We start from the raw sequence: 22,940 nt of genomic DNA on the forward strand, positions 1-22,940 counted from the left end.
CCTTTCCACATGACACACAATGGTTCTGCCCGACTCTCCCACTCACCATGAGGCTGGAGGATGGTGCTGCTGACAGGGGGAGGGCTATTACTGGGCTGCCTGAAGAGATGGTTGGTGGGGTGGCTGGGGGGAGGGCTAGAAGGCTGAATCCGTAACCTTTAGAAAGAAACACAAACAAACCTCTTTAGATCTTATCACAATCACGAAGTTGAAGTCAACCACTCAATCATTACCTTACAGACCAGCAGGTAAAGGCCTTAGCTTTAAGGCTTATGATAGGCACATGTTATCCACAGTGTCCTCCAATCAATAACTCTCCCTAGTTTACCAGACCTCTCATAAAAGATAGTAGCAGAGTCCAAAAGAGGCCTATGTTCAGTTTCTTGAGCCAAGTCATCAAGTTACCCATTTAGTGGGAATAAGCAAGTAGAAATAAAGCTGCACAAATGGGTATGATTTCAAGGACGTGTCTTAGAGTGCCTTAAATATAGTAAACACTGAATAAATAATTGTTCAGTTGAATTGAAGGACTCTGCTTTTTGAAATTTAAACCAAATACTGTATTATCAACTTAGCTTTTAAAAATGGGAACTTTCAGAGAGAATGCTTTAGAAAGCTAACAGCTTTCTCATGACAAATCAGTTAGCCCTAAAGCTCTTTACTGTTGAGATATCTTGGATCTAAAGCAAAACAATTTATCACCTCTGGAGCTGGTGGGTAAGAAGGGCTGGCTGGTTTTCACATGTAGCCTGAAGAGGTGGAGAGGGTTGAGGAGGACGGATACAATCCTAAAATCAGTGAAGAAAAATCACATTGAATTATAACATTATTATGGGCTGTTCCCGTGGGAAGAAAAAGGTAGAAGTCTCAATGACTAAGATATCTGCCTATCTTATTCATCTCCCAGAAGATTTTGCATTTTATCATACATGTCAACTCTTAAAATATCACTAAAATGAGACAATCCATGTTAACACACTTTGCAAACCTTAAAAGGATTTGCTATTGCTAAGACTCCTTTTAAAAACTTTATTCGATGTTGTTAGACAAATGGCTTGAAAATCAAAGCCCTTCTAAACTTGGAGAGAGCTTGGAGAAGCCTACCTGAATCTGCTGCTGGAGAATCTGATGATGTTGCTCCTGCTGGTATAACATATGTTGCTGCTGGGTCTTCTCAAGTGTTCTCTCATCAATCTGTCCCCCATACATCTTCTGCAGCTGCTCACACTCCTGGAATGAATGCAGTTAATACAGATTCGATGGAGCCATACCCTGATCACAACAGATGCTCCGTAGTCTCATGGGCAGAAAAAGTCACAGGAGATGAAGTGTCCTTGGTACAGAGAAACTGATATGTTTCTATTTGTGTGCTAAATATAGTCAATCAGGCTGTCATACAGAAACATGAAAAAAGCTGCACAAGTCCCTGTGCCAGTTTTGACATCCCATGATGACTTGGGTAACAATGTGATCTGCTGTAAAATACACGCACATAGCTGGTGCCTTTCAAAGATCAGTCATTCCCAAAGGCCGAGATTCAATTACAGACTCATGTTGAATCTAAATGCACGTTTCTTAATTCACCAAGGCAGCCAGGTGGCTATAACCACAGGCTCATACAGACCACAGGACAATAGGAGAATGCCAGGATTGTCTGGAAGAAAAAGATACAACCCAAACACAAGATACTCTCCTGGAAAACCTAGGGACAACAGTCTTGTGTCTTGGTAGTGGTAGATGGCAAAGGGCTTCTTAATTAAAGAGCAGAAAACTCTTACAAGAAAATGATTATTTTCTTAAGCCACGAGCTGCAATTCTGCTGCTGTGTATTACAGAAGGACCGTATGTAACCCCCTCCTGGGGAGCCTGTCTGGGCTGTCTGTACTAATCATACTCTTCCAGCAGCACCTGTAGCCTTTCCTTTACCTGCTGCAGCTGTTTGATGCTGCTGTGGTTGCCCATTTTCTCCAGGTGAGCTTTGAAGGCCTGGATGCTTGCAGCCCCATCAGAAAACCGGCGCACAGGGGAAAAACGTTCTGTGGGAAGGTGTAAGGTGTTGGAATCCTTGTAGACAGAGCTGAGCACAAGGGAAAAGAAGGTTAGAGACTGGGTGTCTCCAAGGGCTCTAAAAACACAATTTTTTAAAGGAGGACTGCCTGCTCCAGAGCGTACCAAATATTCATTCACGCACCAGGACAGCAAATGGTCCATATTTGTCATAAGGACATGAATATTTTACAGATATATTGTACCTAAGGAGCTGACGTGTACTTTCTATAGGCTGAGTCTTCCTTTCAGAGGACTTCTAGGCACTTTCCATTTCAACTTACCTTTGATGGGAGTTAGACAATAAGTATTTATTAAGTGTCTATCCTGCCAAGTGCAGAACTAAGTGCTGGGGACACAGAGAAAGACAAGCTGACACCTGCTCTCAAGGAGCTCATTCCTTTATCTTTTAAGCCTAATGATGCTGATAATATTAATCTTGTATTTACAGAGTGAAGCACATGCTTCACAACAACCCTGTGGGGCAGATAATGCAAATATGATTATTCTCACCTAACAGAGGAAGACCCCAAAGTTCAGAGAAGTAAGTGGCTTCCTTAAGATTACACAGCTGATGGGGACCAGACCTGGGCCTCTGACTTGGGTCTCTTGCTTCTAAAACCAGTGCTTTACACCTTGCCCCTCAAACTTTACCAAGATTATGAAAATGTGAAGACCAAATGGATCCAGTCTTTACAGACACCTGAACCTGGGGCCATAAAGAGTAATAGTTTCTTAATGTCCCCAGCTTAAACTGAGCTGGAAATCTCTTCCATCTATGATCATGTCATACAAGCTGGGGCTTCACACTGATTTGGCTACAAATTCTCTCAGAAATGAGTTCTGTATTAAGAGATCAGCATTTTCAGCTTTTTATTTTGCATAGAATTTTGAAGTTCTATGTTAGGGGCTGGTGTAACACTCCTAAGGCAGACCTGCCTCCTCCTTTAAGGACCTACTCTGTGCCAGGCACTATGCTAGGTGCTTTACAAACATTACCTTAATTGATCCTCACAAGGTCCCTGGGAGATAGGTGTTATTATCTCCATATTCAGATGAGGAAACAAAGACCTTCAGAGATTAAGTGACTTCTCTGGGTCACATCCACACAGCTAGTAAATTTCTGAGCCTGGATTTGAACTTATCAGGTCTTCCTAACTCTAGGCCCAGGCATTACTTCCTGTAGCTATAAGTATATTTTCAGTACTTCTCATTTAATCCAGATACTAAACTTCATTAAACTATTGCCAAACTTGAATGAAAAGCCAATAATTTTCTATAGGATTCAAAGCGGTGCCCATGGCCTGACCGCTAAAGGAAAGATAGCCGTGGGCCAAAACATTTGGCCATTCAGAAAAGAAACCTTCCCGAGAAGATGGGGTAGTAGTGATGGAACCACTCTGCAAAGACACACACATCCTGGGGCCTTCAGAACGAAGGCAGACAAGAGCCTGGCTGCCAATAAGGTGTGCCTGAGACAGCACCAGGGCTAAAGGTGATACAACTCTTATTACCTAATCAGAAGAGATGTGTATGGCCTTCAAGCATGCACGTCAGACTGCCAAAGCAGCATTCCGACAGAGAGGATCAAGTTTCCTCCCCAGGGCATGGGTGACAGCCACTGAACTCAGTGATAGGATGCGTTGCCTTGCCAATGACTCACTGTGGACTGACACAAAGCCACAGCTGAGGAGGCGAGCTAAGAAGAGCTCACATACACTCCAGGCAAGGGAAGGACTCGGATGACTATGAAGAGGTGTAAAGGGGACAGGCCTGGCGGGGATGGAAATCCCCTTCTCTTTGAAGTAATGACTTCTATTTTAAAGATTCACTCACTATCTGATCTTGATGTTGCTGGGCACCAATGTGAGTGAAGATCTGCTTCAGAATCACTGTAGGAACAAGATTTACCAATGACAAGGCCCAGCTTTTTCCAAAATAATATTCTTAGTCATTTTTTTTTCATTTTAACCTCAGAAAGAGGCTAAGTCAAACGTACTAAGGAAGAAATTTTGTGGATTTAGCTGTGTTTTTATCTCCTTCCAAAACTTTATGACTCCTCAAAGTTATTAAATGATCAAGCAAGTCTTAATCACTCAGGAGACCTACCCTTTCTACTGAGTCACAAGAGACCAAATTAGTCTCACTATAAGTATTCACCACCCATGAAAAGAGTCTGGAAATCAATCAGAGACTGAGATCAGCTGCTTAGATAATGAATAATGGACTGATACTCAAATTTAACTTTAGGCAAATCACTACTCTGAATTTTAGGACACTGTTAATTTTATTTACTTATCTTTAAATTATGTCCAAACATCTAAGAAACAAAACTGAGTTAAGGGCACCCTTTTCCACCGGACAGTAGGAATTCAGTTGGCAAAACAAAACAAAACAAAAAAAAACACAGACTTTCATGACCGAGTTCAAACTCCTCCTACCTCCAAATTGAACTACATACCTAAATCACTCCAAAGAGATGAATATATAAAGTGATCTTTAAGAACTTTAGAGCAGATCTCATTTAAAATCTCCATTTCAGTAGCTCTGAAATGTTTTTCCCCCCTGTTATCTAACCTCAATCTCCTCTCTGCTGTCATATTCTGGTGACTTCATCCAAATTTGCTGGGTTCCTTACTCCCACTGTGTGCATCCTCCATCCTCCCCCCGCCCCCATTCAAATTGATTTAGCTGTTAAAAACCTCTTGGAATATTCTAAAAAGAATGTTCTTATTCGAACAGGCAAGTTTCTAGAAGGCAAAGCTTTGACACTACTTTGAAGTAGGGTGTAAACCAAATAAAAGGACCCTGGTGTGTATTCTGAGCCCATGTGATTTTCCTCAAATAATGTAAAAGGTCCAGGGGGATTTGGATAGGCACAGCTGCTTGTAAATGTAGGCTAATTTGTACATTTTCCTAATAAGGATACCATCTCAGGAATTCAGAGAATCCAATTTAGAACTTGAATTACTCATGCTAAAATGCAATGATTTGATGGTAAAAGAGAAAAGAAGTAACATCTTCTTTTTGGTAATGACAGAGACTAGAGCTGATGAGTAAAGGAAGGGAAATTAATGGAAAACAGTATCTACCCCATACGTTATTTCCAAGACTCCTAAATGATTTTATGAAAAGTTACTGCTGGATAGAGGAGAGTTTATCATTTTTCCAGAGTTCCAGCGTGGCAATCAGTCTGTCTTGGTCTGCTCAGAGTTCACCTGTTTCTGCTGATAACACCAATGCTTAGCTCAGCACAGCAGCAGCTATCCAGAGACAATAAAAGACGCATTTCCAAGCTTGCTAGTGTGAACTGGTTGCAAGATTTCATAGCAAGAGTACACCAATCTCATCTCCTTGGTAACTGTCTTGACCTAACCAAGGAAGAATGTCAAATAAATCTTGACAGTGAGACTTAAGCAAAATAAAAAGCTGGCGATCTGAAGTGGGTTTCAAAGCTTAGTGCATTTGTCTTGAGGCTTCCTCTTGGATACACAATGCTATCGAGTAGAAAGATGGCCTTTCTGGAGGATCCTTCATTAGTCAAAGTCATTCATCTAGACAATGTGTCCCATCTTCCTCTTGTTTCCCAAATTTGACTTGACTATTCAAATTTTGTAAAATTCTCTTAGAAAGATTAATCCTATCCATGATTTTTTTTCCTCCCCCAAAAACTGATCACAATTGAAAAGAGATGTAAGAAGATTTTCCTTTTAGAATACTGAAGTGATGATTTTGCAAATATGCAACAATAAGCAAGGTGTCATAGTTCTGTTTTCCAGAGGAGTTAGTTTTCTTCCATATCCTGAAGCACAGTGTAATACTGAAAGATGATACCACCGAATGCTTATTTTTCTGTAGGAGATTGATCATTAAAAGTCAGGTCTGCTGATATTGCCATCAAACTTCCTGCAACAGGCAGATTTTCTGGTTGCTTTTCCGGCTGACAGGTCTTAGGTTTCATCTCATCTCTGAATCAATAACTAGAAGGCTGGGAATCAGCTGAAGACAATAAGGAGCTGTGCAAAGTACTTGGGAAAAGTGAAGCTCACACAGTTCAAGGGCCAGCTGGAAAACTTTGCCCTTCTCACTATTCAAAGGGAACTGATCCCATTTAAGTTCAGGATGGCAGGTGGCTTCTATTTGGAGCTCTGCTGTTTGACACCATCTGTTTCAAATTCAGTTGGATGGTGCCTGTCAGCTGAGCCTCAAGGGTCTCCCACAGCTCATGTGGCTTACTCACCGATGCTGATCAGGTACCAGGTGAGGCGGCCAGACCCGGGCACGGAAAGGCTGCTGTCCTAGCTGCCGCTGCAGGTCCGAAGGGATCTCAGCTGTTGGGTTGGTCATGGCCAGTGTATGCCTTTTGGACCTATTTGCCAAGTATCTGCAACAAGCAGGAGCACATTTTATAATGAAAAAGAGAGATAGGAATATTCTCCAGCAAGAAGCATTAGAAGTTATTCCAAAGCAGGCACAAGGAAAAAAGTGTGCTCTTTACTGCTCAAATAAGGGCTCCGTAGCATGGATCCCTGAACTAAATGAAAGCAGAATGCATAGCTGGCCAAACCAAAATTGGCTCGATAGCTAAGTGGCCATACAACAGTAGCCACTGAAGAAAAATAGTGAGCAAGACTAGTAACAAGACAAGAGAATCTGTCTCCATTACTCTGCCCAATAAAGAGATACTTCTTTGATTTTTAACTTAATTTCTGTTTTCCCTCCAACTTTCAAAAGACTGAATAGAAGCATTTAAGAAAGAATAGGTACTTCTTGGATTTCCAAGATCTGAGCATAGAGGAAGTGCTGAGAAAGACCCAATACAATTCCACCTGATCCTTAAGGCTTGGAGCCTTCATTCACAGAAAACTCAGTTACATTTCACTAAGTTACAGAACGTAAGCTGATGGTAAAGATCTTTACATATGAAGTTAAAAGAGATGTTATTTCACATTTAAATCTTGTATTTGCTACTGGATCTCTAGAGAAGAAAGTGATGTTAGCTTAAGAAACAGCTGCTTTCTTAATAAGAAGGAAATAAAGACATGGTTGAGTTCTTAGCACTGCTCAATTTTTAAAAAGAAAGTTAAAAATGAAAGATTCTCAAAAGTTAGGGGAGCCCCCAACCTCATTAAGCTTTCTCTCAAGGTCTTTTAAAGGGCCATTGTTAAGATGAAAATATAATGAAGTTAAATTCTTGCAGCAAGTTAAAGGTTTTTTCCAACTCTATTGTAAATTTGAGGGTTGGAGTTTTTCATTGAAAAACTGACAGGCATGTTTTCCTGTAAAAACATGACCAAAGAGGAAAGAAAGTAAGGGAGTAGAAAATGAAGTCTAAGAAAGGAATGAAAGAATAAACGATGAAGGTGATTAAGGAAGGCAGCAAGTCTCTTAATTACTTTTCTAAAATCCAGTTAATACAACCTGTCTGTATGTCTATATGGTGGCAATCATTTGCAACATTCCCGGAAAAAAAAAGAAGAACATTACAAGTATACCCCCCTTGAATAGCAGAGATCTCTGGTGATTTTTGTACCTCACTCTGTGTTCACCCCATGTTTCCTTCCCAACTTCAGACCCAGGACAATCTGGCCTTAGCACTGCAATACTCAAACATAGAGAACAGGAAGATGGAAAGGTACACTAGCTGTCAGTGGTCAGTTCCATGAAACATGATCTTTTATTTTTAGCTACTTGGTCTTTTTAAGCTAGAAAGCAGTCAGTTAACAGAGGATAATTAGTGGTGTGGTAATGTGCCAAAAGGAACAAGCCATTAATAGTTTAATATCCAATTTGATAAAAGCACCCAAGCTTTACCCCTAAGAGCTTAAGAAAATAATTTTACTCCAATTTCTCTTAAAGAAAAATACACGATCTTGAATATTGGTGGTGTTTCCAGAAAAAAAAGGAAGAGCTGTAGCCATGTCCCATTCCTTAGGGGGAAAAAGCAACTTCAATAGTTGGCAATAGAGTGTTATGGGCATCAAAATAAAACCAAATAGAATATAGCATATATGATGGCCACTATAATCTTTCTGTGATGAAGCATCTAATCCAGGCTTGCAAACCACAAAGATCTGTATCTCTTTCAGATTTTTTTGGGTATGTGTGTATCTTTCAGGTATAAAAGGACAGAAAGAGCTCAGTGTAAATATCACAAGGGGTATGCTCTCCCAATGCCAGGGGCACTGATCAGGATTCATTTAATCCAACATCTCCAATTTCTCTCAGCAAACACACAGATTATCGGGATGTGTCAGGTTTTTTTGTGCCTTATGAACATTACTGATGGTGCCCTGGGAAGATAGAAGAAAAGAGGAAGAGGGGCCGGCACAGGTAAAGTGCTTAGGGGTGATTGCTGCCAGAGAAGGAACTTCCATTTCCTGGGCAGTCTTCTGCTGCTTTCGGGGTCAGGAGGAGCATGCCATCTTGTACACCCAGAGGCCCCATCAGTGTCGAAAGCTGCATCGCGCCATGACCTTTGCTGCCTGCCAGGAGAGGCTGCCCAAGGCTGTTCTGCAAGCTCCACCAGATGTCACATTACCTCTGTACAGCTTCCTGATCTGGCTCCCCATCGGAGCTTTCCTCGTCCACAGGGGTAACGGCTGGCACTGCCTGAAGAGAAACAGCAATGATGAGCACAAGAGAGCCTAATGGCAATTTTTCTTGCTTCCCAAATCTGACTCCTTGGGTAGTTCTTCTATTAAATTTCTAAGCCTTTGGGGGGACTTTGGAGTCTCCTTTCCCTTGCACCCTTTTAATACATGCTTACTTAAGCCCTTCTTAAAGGAAATACCCAAATCATTATTTCAGACTGGAACTCAGCACAAGAGAGACCCATGGGACACAAGGATAATCAACAACAAGCACAGAATAATATAGCAGCTCACAATTGTCAAACACTTTACAGGTCACAAAGTGCTTTCCTAACAACAACCTAGTGAGATAAATAGTTCAAGTATTTTTAGTCCCATTTTACAGGTAAAGAAACTGAAGTTCAGAGATTTGAGATGGCTTGCCCATCACACTCAACTAGTAAGCAGTAAAGGCTAAATCTCAATCCAAGACTCCTTATTCTCTGTACTAAACCACACGTTAAGAAAGTGGAAACAAAAAAAGAAACTGAATGGTCTAGAATTTGTTAGAATAGTTACAATTCAAAACATAGCCAGATTTATTGATGCACATTTCATTCAATTAGACCAGCTCTAGATACCTCTCTTTCATGAAATCTTCATTGACCATTTTCATCACCATTCTCTTTCCCTCTTTTGAAACTTTAAGAATCCACTTGGACTTCTTAAGTCCACCTCCCATGGACAAATAATCATCTGTAGTTTTACAGTGTATCTTCAAAGCTTCATTTGTGTTCTTTTAGCTCCCTACCTTGTTTATAAATTCCTGAAGGACAATGCTGAGGCTTATAATAACTACAGCATTTAGCATAATGCTTTGTAGACAGTCACCAGTTAGATATTTCCTGAGTGAGATTACATACCAGGAAAATGGTTAAACAAAACTAGAGCTCAAGGGAGAAAAATAATTTGAAGGAGAAAATGCTAAAAAGAAAGGAATTGAGGGGGCAAGAGAATTAAGGAGGAATCAAGAAATCATGTGATTGTAAATTCTAACACCAGATGAAGTGTTACTGAAAAAGGAGAAAATGCTTTGATAGGAGAAAATTTCAGAAATCAATTTAAAAAACAACTAAAAGAAACTCAATTAGCTTTTACTCACAGCCAAAAGCTGTGAACTGAGCTGCTGCTTATTGCTGCTGCTGCCTGTAATGAAAAGAGGCAGAGGTAGGGATATAGTAGATGAAGATTTAGTACATCAGAAACCAGTTATAGCCCACAGAAAGAAGATGGGTCTCTTCCAGGAAGGATCCACTTTAAGAAAAAGTTGGGCAACAACCAAGGAGAAATTATTAGGTTAAAAGAGAAAGAGGATAAAGAATCATGAAAGAAATTCTAGTCCTCTTAAGAAAATGGGAAAGACCTTTACCTTAAGCCTAGGAAAAAGAACACCAACCTGATTGGGATATTTTTGGAACACTACTTTGCATGAAAGATCTCTAGAAAAGTCAGTGATCCAAGTGGATCTATGCTACTACTCACTGGTGTCATGGTGACAAGAGGGGAGGGGCCCCTTGGACGCTTTAGCAGTTGTTGGGCATGCAGCTGGATGTTGGCTCCTCCATCTGATGCCCGCCGGCCAAGGGGGCCCATTCCATTCAGCAGTTGTAGAGTGGGAGGCTGCAGCAGTGACTGCTCCTGCCAGAGACATAATGGAAGAGGTATTTGATGGGATGGGGAAAAGTGGAAGAGGGAACTATCTTACTTTAATCTTATGAAACTAAAGGCTCTTTTGATCAGAGTTTAGAGGGAATTACAATTCTTCCTCATATTCCTTACAAATAAGCCCTCTCAACCCAAGTTGGAAAAGAAAATCTTCCTTACCCAATGGGAAACCACTTATGTCCCAGTGATGATAAGGTCCGAGAATCTAGAGGAGTCTCAAAAGATGCTATAGACATTCCTTTTTCCCTTGTTCACATACCTTGTACTCTAACTGCCCAGTTGGTTGCAGATTTTGCATAGGGAGTAGGTTATGCACGAAATTCATGTTATGAGTCACCTGGGGGAAGGGAGCCTGGGGGCTGACTCGAGGAAAGCCTGGAAGAAACTTCTGAATATCTTCTGTGACTTCCGTGCTGACAGTAAATAAAATTAAAAAAAAAAAAAAAGGAAAAAAAAGAGAAATTCAGTCTGGCTGTTATTCAGAGCACTTTCTTGGAGAGGTAGCATGGGACAGTGGAAAAAGGTAAACCCAGAATTAGGAAGTCTTGGTTTTAAACTCACCTTTGATCCTATTTCTTTGATCACAGACACAAATCATCTAACCTGAGTCTCAGTATATTCAACTGTAAAAGTGACATTTATAGTACCTATTTCATAGCGTTGTTGTGAGAAACAAATGCTTATAAGAGATGTAAAGATTCTATCTAAATATCAGCTATCATCATCTCTAAATGAGAAGGAGTCTAAATTCAGCTTTGTTTCCTGTGGCTTCTGTCAGTTCTTTCTACAGCAATGGAGAAACCCAAGGGGAGATTGATATTAGTGCTAATTCTCAGACAAAGGCAAAACCAGTCTTCCTTACCCAAGAAAAAAATCGTGACAGTAGCCAGCATCATGTTGGTTTCTAAAGTTCAGAGGGGAATAAAAACTTTCAGGAGAATGCAGGTCATTCACTTGAAACAATGGCTACCCTATGTTTGGGACTGATCCACCAAGCAAAGAATGTAATTATGCTCGTCAGCGATGCTAGGGAAAAGAAGCCCTGCATCTTTGGGGCTGTCATGCCACAATAGAAGCTTTTACAACTTTAAAATAAGAAATCTTTCCATCTAAGAGAATGACATAGGGCTCCCCCTCTCTGCAGCTGATATAGTTTGTAGAACCAGAATATGTCTGCAGAATGTTCAATCACACAGGACTAAAACACAACAGGCAACATGGTAGCATGTAAAGGACACTTTTTTGGGGGAAAATCTATTTGTATAAAGAGAGCTAAAATTTTAAAAGACAATCCTGCTTTACGAATATAACCTCTGTGCTAGGAAGTAAAAGGACTAATCATATACCTCAGGATCCTCAGGCTACAGGGGAGGAACAGGAAATGCTGATCTCCAAGGTTAGGACTATACCTTAGATGTATGCATCACTCTGGGCTGGCTCATATATTATATTATATACATATTATGTTATATTATCTATATACATATTACACACACACACACATACACACACACATGTAATATTATAATATGTTATATTATAAATTTTGAATCTGAGAAACATCTTAATAGTATCATGAAAGGTGTCAAATTCACTTGAACTTTGTTGTAAGAGTATGAGGGAGGGGAAGAAAAGGAAATTTGGATGAGTCTTTTATATATATTTTTATTTATATATATATATATATATATATATATATATATAATGTATACACACACACACACACACACACACACACACACACACACACACACACACACACATATGGAGGTAATCAAGGAAAGGGACCTGTAGCATTTAGTGGTAAGACATAGGAAGTTGGCCTAAAATGGTAAGTCTCTCCATATGATTCCTTTAACATGTATCAGGGCAAGATGACATCTTTCCAGCTTAATGTGTAAAATGGCAATGGAACATGGCAATAATTAGCCACCCATACTCAACAAGGTTGAGTTCAATGTTTGATGAGTAAATTGCTATAAAGTCCCAACTTAGATTAAACCCGGTTTTGTGCCTCCTAGAGAAGAATGTTCACTGAAAAACTGCAATGTAAGAAGAAATTCACTGCGCTGGTATATAGAGAGCAACTACTCCAATACTCACCGAGGGTCAGCTACACCCACTGTGTGCCTTCTCATTGAAAGATATCGGACCAGGGCTTCAGGAGAAGGCTCCTCACCTTCATCACTGTCCAAATTCATTGTCCCATCCGTCTGAAGCAGGAAAGATAATCAAGTTGAAAGATGAAAAGACTGGTATATACCTTTTTTTACAAAAATATACACAAAAATTATACAAAGATAGCCAGCTAATGAGTACTTACTATGTGCCCAACATTGTGCTGAGTTCTGAAGATGTAAATACTGACATACAAAACACAGTAGTGGAGTCAAGATTAGCCTGGGTAGAGAAGCGACTGGGAAAAGCCTGAACTGAATCCCGAAGGAGACAAGGGTGAGGAGGGAGAGTATTCTAGGCATGGGGAAGAGCTAGTAAAATGGCAGAGGCAGTTAATAGAAGACACTTCAAGCAGGCCAGAGTAGCAGAACTCTAGACTACATATCGAGGAGAGAAGCACAAGGAGATTAAAAACACAGGAAGAGGCCAAGTGGTAAAAGTTTTTTAAAAATCAGATAGGAGATCTCTTTGATCCTTAGGGCAACAGGTGGCCACTGGAGCCTACTGCATAGGATGATGCTGTGGCATGGAGGAGGGACTGGAGGAGGGAAGAAACCGCTGCAGCAATAGAGCGGGGGAGAGGTGACGGGATCTATGTCAGAAGGGTCCCTGTGAGTGGGGAGACAGGGACAACTGCCCTGCAATGACAAGTCACAGCAGCAGGCCAGGTATGTGAGACCAGGATGAGGAACGAGCTGAGGACAAGTGGTGCCCTCAGTAAGAAGAGAGTTTGGAGGCTCTGAAGTAGAAGATTTAGAGTTCTGTCCTGAAGGTGTTAAGTGTGAGAACCTATGAGATAGCCTGTCAAAGATATCCAAAAGGTGACTCCAGTGGGACTCAGTTCAGGAGAGACCAGGGCAAGGTTTTCATTAAACCCATAGGAGTCAACAAGATTACTAAATGAGATAGAACAGAGCAGAGTTTAAGTTTTATTGCATTATGGATGCATCTGGAAGTCTGGTGAAGCCTAGGAACCTTTTCTTAGAACCATACTTTTAAATGATTGAAGGAAATACTAAATTTCAATTTCAATTAGAGGTAAGTGAAAATAAAGATGCAATTTTTTCATCCAAGTTTAAGGACTCCAGGTTAAGAATGTCTGATATAAAAAAGAAAAAAGGGACAAGACAGAGTACCAGAGTACACAAATAGTGATAACACGAGCTAAATGAAAATTCGGGGAAGGAACCTGGGAAAGGATAGACAGACAGGTAAGAGGAGAATCAGAAAGAGGCATCCCAGAGGCAAGGGCACTAGCAGCAAGATAGCTGATAATTCAAGAAGAATGAGGACTGAGAAAAGTATATTACATTTGTCAGTTAAAGCAATGATGTCAAATTCAAATAGAAATGGTTCTGAGAGCTCCATGATGGTTAGAAAATCACAAATTAACATCACCTATGTTGAACCCTATTCTAATTTGTGAGTCATAGTTGAGGATTGCCCTGGCAGTATATTTCTGAATGAATGAATGAATGAAAACTCCTTAACTTTGGAGACAGAGACAGAGAGAAAGAGAGAGAGACAGAAAGAGAGACAGAGACACACACAGACACACACACATAGAGTCAGAGAGAGAGCCAGAGAAACAGAGACAGAGAGGCAGACAGAGAGAGAGACAGAGTTGAAAAATCTAGTATAGATGGCTTTCTCAAGGAGTTTAGTCAAGAGGAAAAAAAAAACTACAATAAGTAGCTAAATGAGATAGTTGCATGAAATGAGTTTTATTTATTAATTTTAAAGGACAATGGCATGTTTGTAGGCAGCAGAAAGACTGTTATATAAAGAAATATTAACAATTGGAGACAGTGGGAATGCAAAAGTAGCAATCTGATGCTGAAGACAGACTGGAATCAAGAATACATATAGAGAGGGGTTTGTCATGGCGAGGAGAATAAATACCTCTTCAAGTGAGCTAGGGGAAGCACGAGATGGTGGGGAAAAGATATTAAAGTGATGAAAGATGAGTAGAAGGGAAGAAGAGGGAACCCTCAGCAAATGATCACAATTTTTTCAGTGACATCTGTGTTGAGGTCTCTAGTTGAGAAGGTAGGGGCAAGGGATACTATGGGAAGTTTGAGAATGTTTGAAAAGATCAATGTGATGAGCAAGATGATGAATTAATTAAAAAGGTACAAAAAGATCTTCTTACTGTTATGAGAGTCCAAATTAAACTATGTAACATAAATTTGTAATGGATTTGGTCAATATGGTTTCATAATGTTTTAGAATTGTGTTCAACAAATGAATCAAAGAGAAGAGAGTGGAATAAAATGAAAAAATATTCCTTAAAGAAATAAATGAAAACTCAAATAATTGAAGAGATGAATGGATTATATTTCCATGCCAATATAATAAAAATGACAACACTATTGACATTTATGATTGGCATTGATCATCCTCGCCTCTCTTGAGTTTTCTTCACACTATATCCTTTTAATTTTCTTTCAGTCTGATTGCTTCTTGTCAACTGACTCTGCAAACTCATCATCATATTTTCTAACACTGGGTTTTCCCTAAGGTTTATCCTGGACCCTCTTTTCTTCTGGTAACTTCATCATATCCTATGACTTTAACAATCATCTATATGTAGAAACTTCCAGATATATAGACAGACATCAATAGGTACCCATCTATATATCTAGAGAAATAAATATTTATATGTATAGATCTACATACAATTGGGAGTTATCTACATAGGTAAATATTTTTTCATATCCATCCATCCATTATCATTATCTATCTATCTATTATCTATCTACATCTATCTGTCTATCCATCTATCTCTCTCTGGCCAGACATCTTTCATTACTATGTTAGTTAGCATTATGTTAGTAAGCATTACTAGTTGTTTATTGGACATTTTACACTGAATGTTCCCAAGACATCATGAATTCAACATATCTAGTGAACTCATTATCTTTCCCCTAAAGTCATCCCTCTTTCATATTTCACAATTTCTCTCAATAGAATAACCAGCCTTTCCAATGCTGAGTTAATCTCAGAATTAATTCTCAACACCTCATTCTCCCTTACCACACATATCCAACTGTTTGCCAAATCCTGTAGTCTCTATTTATATAACATTGTTTGTATCTACCTCCTTTTTCTTACGACACAACTATCACCTTAGTTCATGATATTCAGATATAGCAGAATATTTTCCCTCTGTAAGAAATGATGAAAGTGACAGATTCAGAGAAGCCTGGGATTCTTATATGCATGGATGCAAAATGAAGCAGACAGAACCAGGAGAATAAATTTCCAATGACACTAACTACAATATCTTGAACAAAAAATCTTTGAAAAATTTAACTCAAAAGGAAGAATATAGTATTTTGGATCTAGAGATAGGAAGATCTGAGTTCAAATCCTGCCTTAGACACTTGAAAAGTTCTGATCCTTGGCAAGTCACATAACTTCTTTTTCCCCGTTTTTAAACAAGTGGCTTAGATTAGGTCCCTACAGCTCTAAGTCTTGATCCTATAACTAAAAAATGCAGTAATCAAAAATGACACCCAAAGACTGATGATGCAATTAAGTTTCCCACCTCCTGGAAGAATGCAGATGGATGAAATGAACAAAATGAGATATCCCTTTTTAGATACAATCAATGTGAATTTGTTTTGTTTAAGAATACTTCTGTAGTAAAAAAGAGGGCTCTTGGTTCTGGAAGGAGTTTTGGGATGAGGGGGATGTGAAAAAAGAAAATAAGACAAGAGCATAAATGGGATACTTTAAAAATATTCAGAAGAGCACAGAAGGAAGTTCAAAAAGGGGGTAGCAGTGTTGGTACTATTATGTTAAATTTAATGTGTACTTTGAAAGATTAGGAGCAACAATGATCCGGGATTTCAATATACAATCCTTTTCTCGTATGTGCATGTCTAAAGCCTGTGTTGGTCAAGTTCATAATTTTTTTAAAAATGGGGGAGGGAGGGGAAGATGAGGAGGGTTTCTGCCTGTCAGGGATAGATACTTGCCTCCACAATTTGGTTTTCCGGATTGATAAGCTGCACCTGGGGAACATTGATGCTTACAGCGGTACCTGCTTGCTCCGTCTAGAAAACAGGGGACATACATTTGAGTGCATACACATAAACAAGTGTGTGCACAGATACCATAATCAGTGGAGAAAAGAACTTATTTTTCCTAGAGCTTTCATTACAATGTTTAACCCTGTTGCTACTCAAAATCTAAAAACTACTAAAACAAAATTATCATTAGGAGGAGAATCCCTCCCAGTCATATTGAAAACAGCATCCTGTAACTGAATATCATGTTGGCTGCTCAGCCTCTAATCTTCCTCCATCAAAAGAGTACCAGATATCCTCCTGACCTCTGAAAAGGAAGATATACCCTAAGGCTTGGGAGGGAGGAGTGGAAGAAAGGAGAGAGTAGGACAAGGGTGGGGAAAAAAGGTCTAACTGATTGTGGCTCCTGTGACTCAGGCCTAGTTTTTAGGCAGAACAGTTGTTGCCTATTCTAGACCAAGTACACTAAGGTTGCTGCTCACCTGGATAGTGGCTGGCGCGGGAAAGGTCATGGTCCGAGGTACACTAGGAGGTCCTCCAATACGCAGGTTCTTATGTCTCTTAAGCCGATCACATAGTAGGCTATAGATTGCACTGTAGTGATCATAGGCATCTGTCCTTAATGACTGCCAAAAGAACAGGGAAAGGCCTGATAAAATAAGACATCATTGTCTAAACTCTTTCAGTAGCAATAATGAAGTATAAAAGCCTGTAGGCAGAAAAAAGAGAAAGGGACATAAATCATATCATACCTTACTCTATTTTCCATTCCCTATAAAGTTACCTGTAGTGTTCGCTCCTTGTCCAGTCCCATTTCCACCATGGCTAACAAAACATCTTCATTCACAGGCTCCATTTGTCTTTCTACCTTCAGATGCTGGCATTCAGTTATTAACTGCAAGGTAAATTACAAACTAAATTATTGAGATAGGTTCTCTAGACAGAGTGCCCTTTGTATCACTGATAGCAAAATTTGCTAGTCTGGAATAGCTAGCTTAGGGATAATGGAAATGAGATACCCCTGTAAATAAAGATTTCCTGTTGTGGACATTTTGTTCTGTGCCTTATTCATTCATTTATTTATTTAGGAGGGGGATCCAAATAGGATATTCATGTATAAATCATTTTTACCGAAATGATGGAAATCTTAACAAAGGAAAGACTTGGTGAGCTCAATCAAGAGGCTGGATATACTATGAAGTGCAAGGGAATTTGATGTAGCATGTATGAAATCCTAATCTGAACTTCAGCTGTCTTGCTGTTTTAATATTCATTAATATCCCATCTAAGCAGTTCTACTTTGCTCCCTTAATATTACACAATAGCTTAATTCCACTTCCTACCTTTTCAAATCATGGCCTGATTACAAAAACATAGCCAGGAAACTGCAGCCACCCCTAGGCAGATATTGCAAAGCTCACCCTTTCAAAGTTAGGATCAGCTTCACCCAACTTCATCCATTTATGTTTGCAGATCTGCTCCATTGAAAGGCGCTTACTTGGGTCCAATACCAGCATGTGTCGGATCAAGTGCTCACATTCTGCAAGACAGAAACAGCAGGCTACTTATTCTTAGGTCAGAGCGGGGAGGGGAATTCCAAATAATTGGGCAACTATAGTCAATCTTAATTTATAAAATTGCTGAGATCCTTTGCTTTTCAACTTAGTCCTGGGCTTTTGCCATTTATTTCACTTCTCATTCAATCAAAGGGGTGAAATTCAAATTAGTCAATTTGGTTATTTATTAATTTTTTCATTAAAAGTCCATCCAGGGAGATTTAAAGCTACTAGCTACAATAAGGCTAAGTAAAAAAAAAAAAAAAAAAAAAAGATATTTCATTTTTTCTCTGGTCCCGTTCAATTCAGTGTAAGGCTGAATGTCCTCTACAGATCTCTGGTCTCTTAACATTTTTCTAAATATTCAATTCTTTTCCCATACATAATTTTGAACAATATCAAATTTCTGGCTGAGGAATTTGAGTTTTTCAGGGTATGTTCATCTTAAAACTAAGAGAATTAAAAGATTTGTGATGACATACTATGGAGCAAATATGCACCCCAGAGGCAGTTTATTAATTCCCAAGCTACAAGATACTTTCCCAAAACTCATGAAGACTTTTAAGTATTCTAGTAAATAACCACATGAAAGTATTTTAAAAACTGTGTGTATGTTATTTTGTGCTATGTAATATATAGGTAAAGGTAAACAGACACTGACTCTTTGGGACACTTTATTATAAAACACAGCAACAGAAAACAGGCTTAAGAATTTGAGTTTTAATTCTAGCTCTACTACTCACTTTCTGAGTCACAACCTCTACAGACCTTAGTTTCTTCATCTTTAATATGCAGATACTATATAACCATGCTCACAAGATTATGATTAAATACATTTCATTTAATACAATTCATTTGTCCATTTTCTATTACTGTAAAAATAATAACAAAAGCTAACAGTTATAAAGTACTTGCTATTCTCCAGACACTGTGCTAAGAACTTTTCAATTGATCTTCACAATAACCTTGGACAAGTAGGTGCTATTATCATCCCTCTTTTTTACAGATAAGGAAACTGAGGCAAATAGAGATTAAGTGATTTGTTCAGGCTCAAAGAGCTGGTAAGTGAAGCTACATTTGAACTCAGGTCTTCTTGACTCCAGACTTAGTCCTCCACCTAATGAACCAACTAGAACTCTCTCTCACACACACTCACTCACTCACTCATACACATGCACACACAGGCACATAAATGAATTTAATGAATTTAAATGAGGCCGGCCCTCTAGTTTATATGAAACACGACGCATGGGCTTATATGCACACCGGCCACCACACTCCCTTCAACCCTCTCCCCTTGGCTCACACGGTCACTTTCCACCTGGACTATACAACAGCCTTCTGACTGGCTCTTGGCCTCCACTCTCTATATGCTTTATTCTACACCAACCAGGAGGCCAAAGTGATTTTCCTCAAGTGCAGACCTGACCATCTGGCCCCCTTGTCCAGCCAACTTCTATGGCTTCTTCATGTCTCAACTTAGCCAAACCCCACAACCTGGCCCCACTTTCTCTCTCCAGCCTCACTGAGTGTCACCCCACTCTGGTGCTCCTCCGAGGCACTCCACCAAATGAGACCACATTTGAAAAGTGCTTAGCCTGGCACACAGTAGGCCCCTCACAGAAGCTTCTACACAAAGCCCTTCCTCATTCTCTCACTTCCCAGCCTCCTCCCTTCCTCCCTGTTTCATACACATTTCAATTCATTAATTTGTGACTCAGGCTGTCTTTGTGCATACTTACTGCCCCTTCCCTTAGAAGATGGGCTCACAGCAAGCAGGAATCGCTTCCTGTTATCCTACTCCTAGTATGTCCTAGCACGGTGCCGGCACTCGGCACTTACTGACTTTCTGATCTAGGACCAAAGATAAATGCTGCTCAGCCTTCTGGCTACAGTGACTTCCCTGGGCCTCTTACACAGTAGCCTCCTCTCAACAACTCTCCTGTCCACACCAGCCTAGCCTCCTGGCTCACCCTCACTCATGACATTCTGCTCCTTCCCAGCACAGTTCCCAGCCCCTTGGGAACTCCACTCCTCAGAATCTTTAGCTGTGCTTCAAAGCTCAGCTCAAGTACCCCCTCCTTTATGAGGTCTTTTCCAATCTCCTCAGATTCTATACTTTAACACTCAGGAAATATAAATTGATAATGATCATTTACTTTTTGATGGTGACATCTTTCTATCTCCTACTGTATTTAATTTTCTTATCACTTATGAAAAGTGTTAAGTTCATATTGATCTTATTTTATACTTACTTAATGTATACATACACATTAAATATGTGTGCTGCTTCCTCAGAGAGAACGGACTGTTTTATTTTTGTGTTTGTACACCCCCAGTACTTAACATCCTGCTTGGCACATAACAGGAATCTGGTGACTGTTGATTGTCTTTTATTTTTGAGCTGAAATCATCTATGCAGTATAATCACTTTTCATAATACATTATGAACACTGTATACAATTATCTTCAAAAGAATGAAAGCTGACATTACTTCTAATTTTTAATTTACTCTAACCTTGAATAATAAAAACATTTTTTAAAAACCCCACAAAGCTTCATTACACTGATTGCATATTAGGCATTTGAAACTTGCCCTTGCTCTGTGATTTAAAATACAGTTTTGGTCACTATGGCTGTAGTCCTACATTCCTACAGAGTAGAGTAATTGACTTTTCTTGCAGCATTAAGCTTTTATTCCCACTTATATTATATTTCTGAGCCAGCCAATCTAAAACCCACAATTATAGCTTCTCTATATATGGATGAGAAATGCCATTGACAGGCATATTCTTAGTCTGCAATTATTTGGGGGGAAGAGACTGTATTTCATTCAGAAAGCCATGGGTGCTGAAGTAGCTCATGCATATTCTAAACCTCTAGAGGGCACTCTTCTATTTTCTTTCAACTTGAGCCATGAATTTAGCACCTTAGGATAAACCACACTAATTCTAGAAGAGACTGTTTTAACAGAATGACCAAATACAGAACTGGGGCTGAAAGTGAAATTTCCCAAGCAATATTCGCTGAAAAAATAAACACCCTTACTCTCTGAATTTATAGTTTATGACATATTCAATTTCAGGGGCTCTATATCTAAGGAGTTTCAGTATATGAGTGTACAAATGATCAATATGAACTTTACACTTTTCATAAGTAATAAGAAAATACAATAGGAGTTAAAAAGATGTCACCATTAAAAAGTAAATGATCATTATCAATTTATATTTCCTGAGTATTTAACAGCATATGAACTTGATTTATATTTGAATACACTTTTCTCTTCTGAAATATGGTGAAAAGGTTTAAAAAGAGAATAAATTAGAGCTAAAAATGGAAATTCTTCTAAGAACAAAATTAACCTCAAAGATATGTAATTCAAATAGGTGAAAAGAAACTAAGAGTTTTGGATCAAAGAGAACAAAACACCAACTTTTCCAGATGCTAAGAAAAGGCCTCCACACTAGTTTCCTCCCTGAGGGCACAGGGCAGAGCCTTGACAATGAATAAAAATGAAAAGATCTGGGCTCCTCCTCAGGAACCAGCTCTCTGAGTGAGGGCCAGAGCAGCAGTCCCCCTTCACAACGCTGCTTTCATCTGTTCCAAGTGAGACGCCAAGCCGTCTCTGTAGAGAAAATCACCATGGCTCCAATGAAACCCAATACACCAGCAGACTGCTAACAAGAGGATGTTCAGTCTGCAACCAGCCTCTATGTTCTGACAGGCAACTGGATGACTGAGAAGAGAGTTGTCTTGGGTGCAGTGTCTTAAAGTTGGAAAGTTCCAGGGATAAGAATCAAAAGTGGAAGGAGGGCTAAATTGATAAGGGCTTGGAGACAACCATGATCCTGATAGCTGTTTCCTTTTGAGTTTCAGAGGACTGATTTAGCCTGGAAAAGGAGAAATCTGGAGAAAAGAAGGTGGGAATGATGAAAAAACCTTTTTAAAACCCAGATATATGATTTTAATGGTATGGGGAGCACTCTGCATTAATGCAGATCAGCAATATTCAGTACTGAGAGATTAAATATTTTCCTAGCATATAGCTAGTATATATCAGAAGCAGATCCTGAACCCTGTTTTTCCTAATTCCAGGGTGACACTCTATCTGTTATACCATGCAACCTTCAAAGCCAATTAGGACCATAATGTAAAATATGCTGATTAAAAAACAAAACAAAACAGTTATTCCTCCCCCCTCCAAAAAAAAAAAAAATGCTGATTTCTATAAGCAAGGGAGATAATTGCTCTAATAGCTTCCGGAGGGTAAACCTAAAACCCTATCACATGAGCAACATCCAGAAGATCTGGTAATGTTTAGTCTCAAAAAAGAAAAGGCAGCAAAGGAAAGTCATGATAGCTATCTTCAAATATTTGAAGGGCTATCATATTTAAGTAGAGAATGTATCTAAGGGCAGAACTGGGACAAATGAGCGGAATTTATAGGAAAAAAGATTTTTTTTCTCAATATGAAGAAACTTTCTGATAAGTGAATCTAATAATGGAATGTCATAAGTTTTTAAATGGAAATGCTCAAGCAGAGACTAAATGATTATCATGGATTATATAGAGGATAGTTCTATATTAGGTGGACAGTAAGGTTAAATAATTTCTTAATTGAACCTTAAGGTTCAATTCCTAAATTTACAAATTAGAAGAGGTTACACCAAGGGATTCTCTCTGACTAAAGATAGACCGGAAAATCACCCATCTATCTTAGAAGGTGTCTTAAAGGCACAAGACTGGACCAGATGACCTTGCTGTTCCTTACAGGAGTAAGAATTCATTCACTAGACCATCATTCTGGGGCCTCACCGAAGGAATCTGTG

General features: G+C 39.3%; 1 protein-coding gene across 5 annotated transcripts in view; it reads right to left on the reverse strand.

The window, feature by feature from the left end:
* SIK3 (SIK family kinase 3) overlaps window positions 1-22,940 on the reverse strand; it is a 284,690-nt gene that overhangs the window by 18,895 nt on the left and 242,855 nt on the right. For 3 of the 5 annotated variants that reach the window (XM_051987032.1, XM_051987030.1, XM_051987029.1), the window contains exons 7-19: window positions 17,977-18,095; window positions 17,340-17,450; window positions 17,038-17,181; window positions 16,505-16,582; window positions 12,447-12,556; window positions 10,603-10,756; window positions 10,161-10,316; window positions 8,588-8,658; window positions 6,287-6,430; window positions 1,927-2,077; window positions 1,105-1,230; window positions 703-788; window positions 47-156 (exon numbers count right to left, since the gene is read on the reverse strand). In XM_051987032.1, coding sequence (XP_051842992.1) covers window positions 47-156; window positions 703-788; window positions 1,105-1,230; window positions 1,927-2,077; window positions 6,287-6,430; window positions 8,588-8,658; window positions 10,161-10,316; window positions 10,603-10,756; window positions 12,447-12,556; window positions 16,505-16,582; window positions 17,038-17,181; window positions 17,340-17,450; window positions 17,977-18,095 — 1,560 coding nt within the window. The remainder of the gene's footprint in view (window positions 1-46; window positions 157-702; window positions 789-1,104; window positions 1,231-1,926; window positions 2,078-6,286; window positions 6,431-8,587; window positions 8,659-10,160; window positions 10,317-10,602; window positions 10,757-12,446; window positions 12,557-16,504; window positions 16,583-17,037; window positions 17,182-17,339; window positions 17,451-17,976; window positions 18,096-22,940) is intronic. The other 2 variants (XM_051987033.1, XM_051987031.1) reach the window with 1 other exon arrangement.

This window comes from Antechinus flavipes, chromosome 3 (genome assembly GCF_016432865.1).
Source record: "Antechinus flavipes isolate AdamAnt ecotype Samford, QLD, Australia chromosome 3, AdamAnt_v2, whole genome shotgun sequence".
Lineage (NCBI taxonomy): Eukaryota > Metazoa > Chordata > Mammalia > Dasyuromorphia > Dasyuridae > Antechinus > Antechinus flavipes.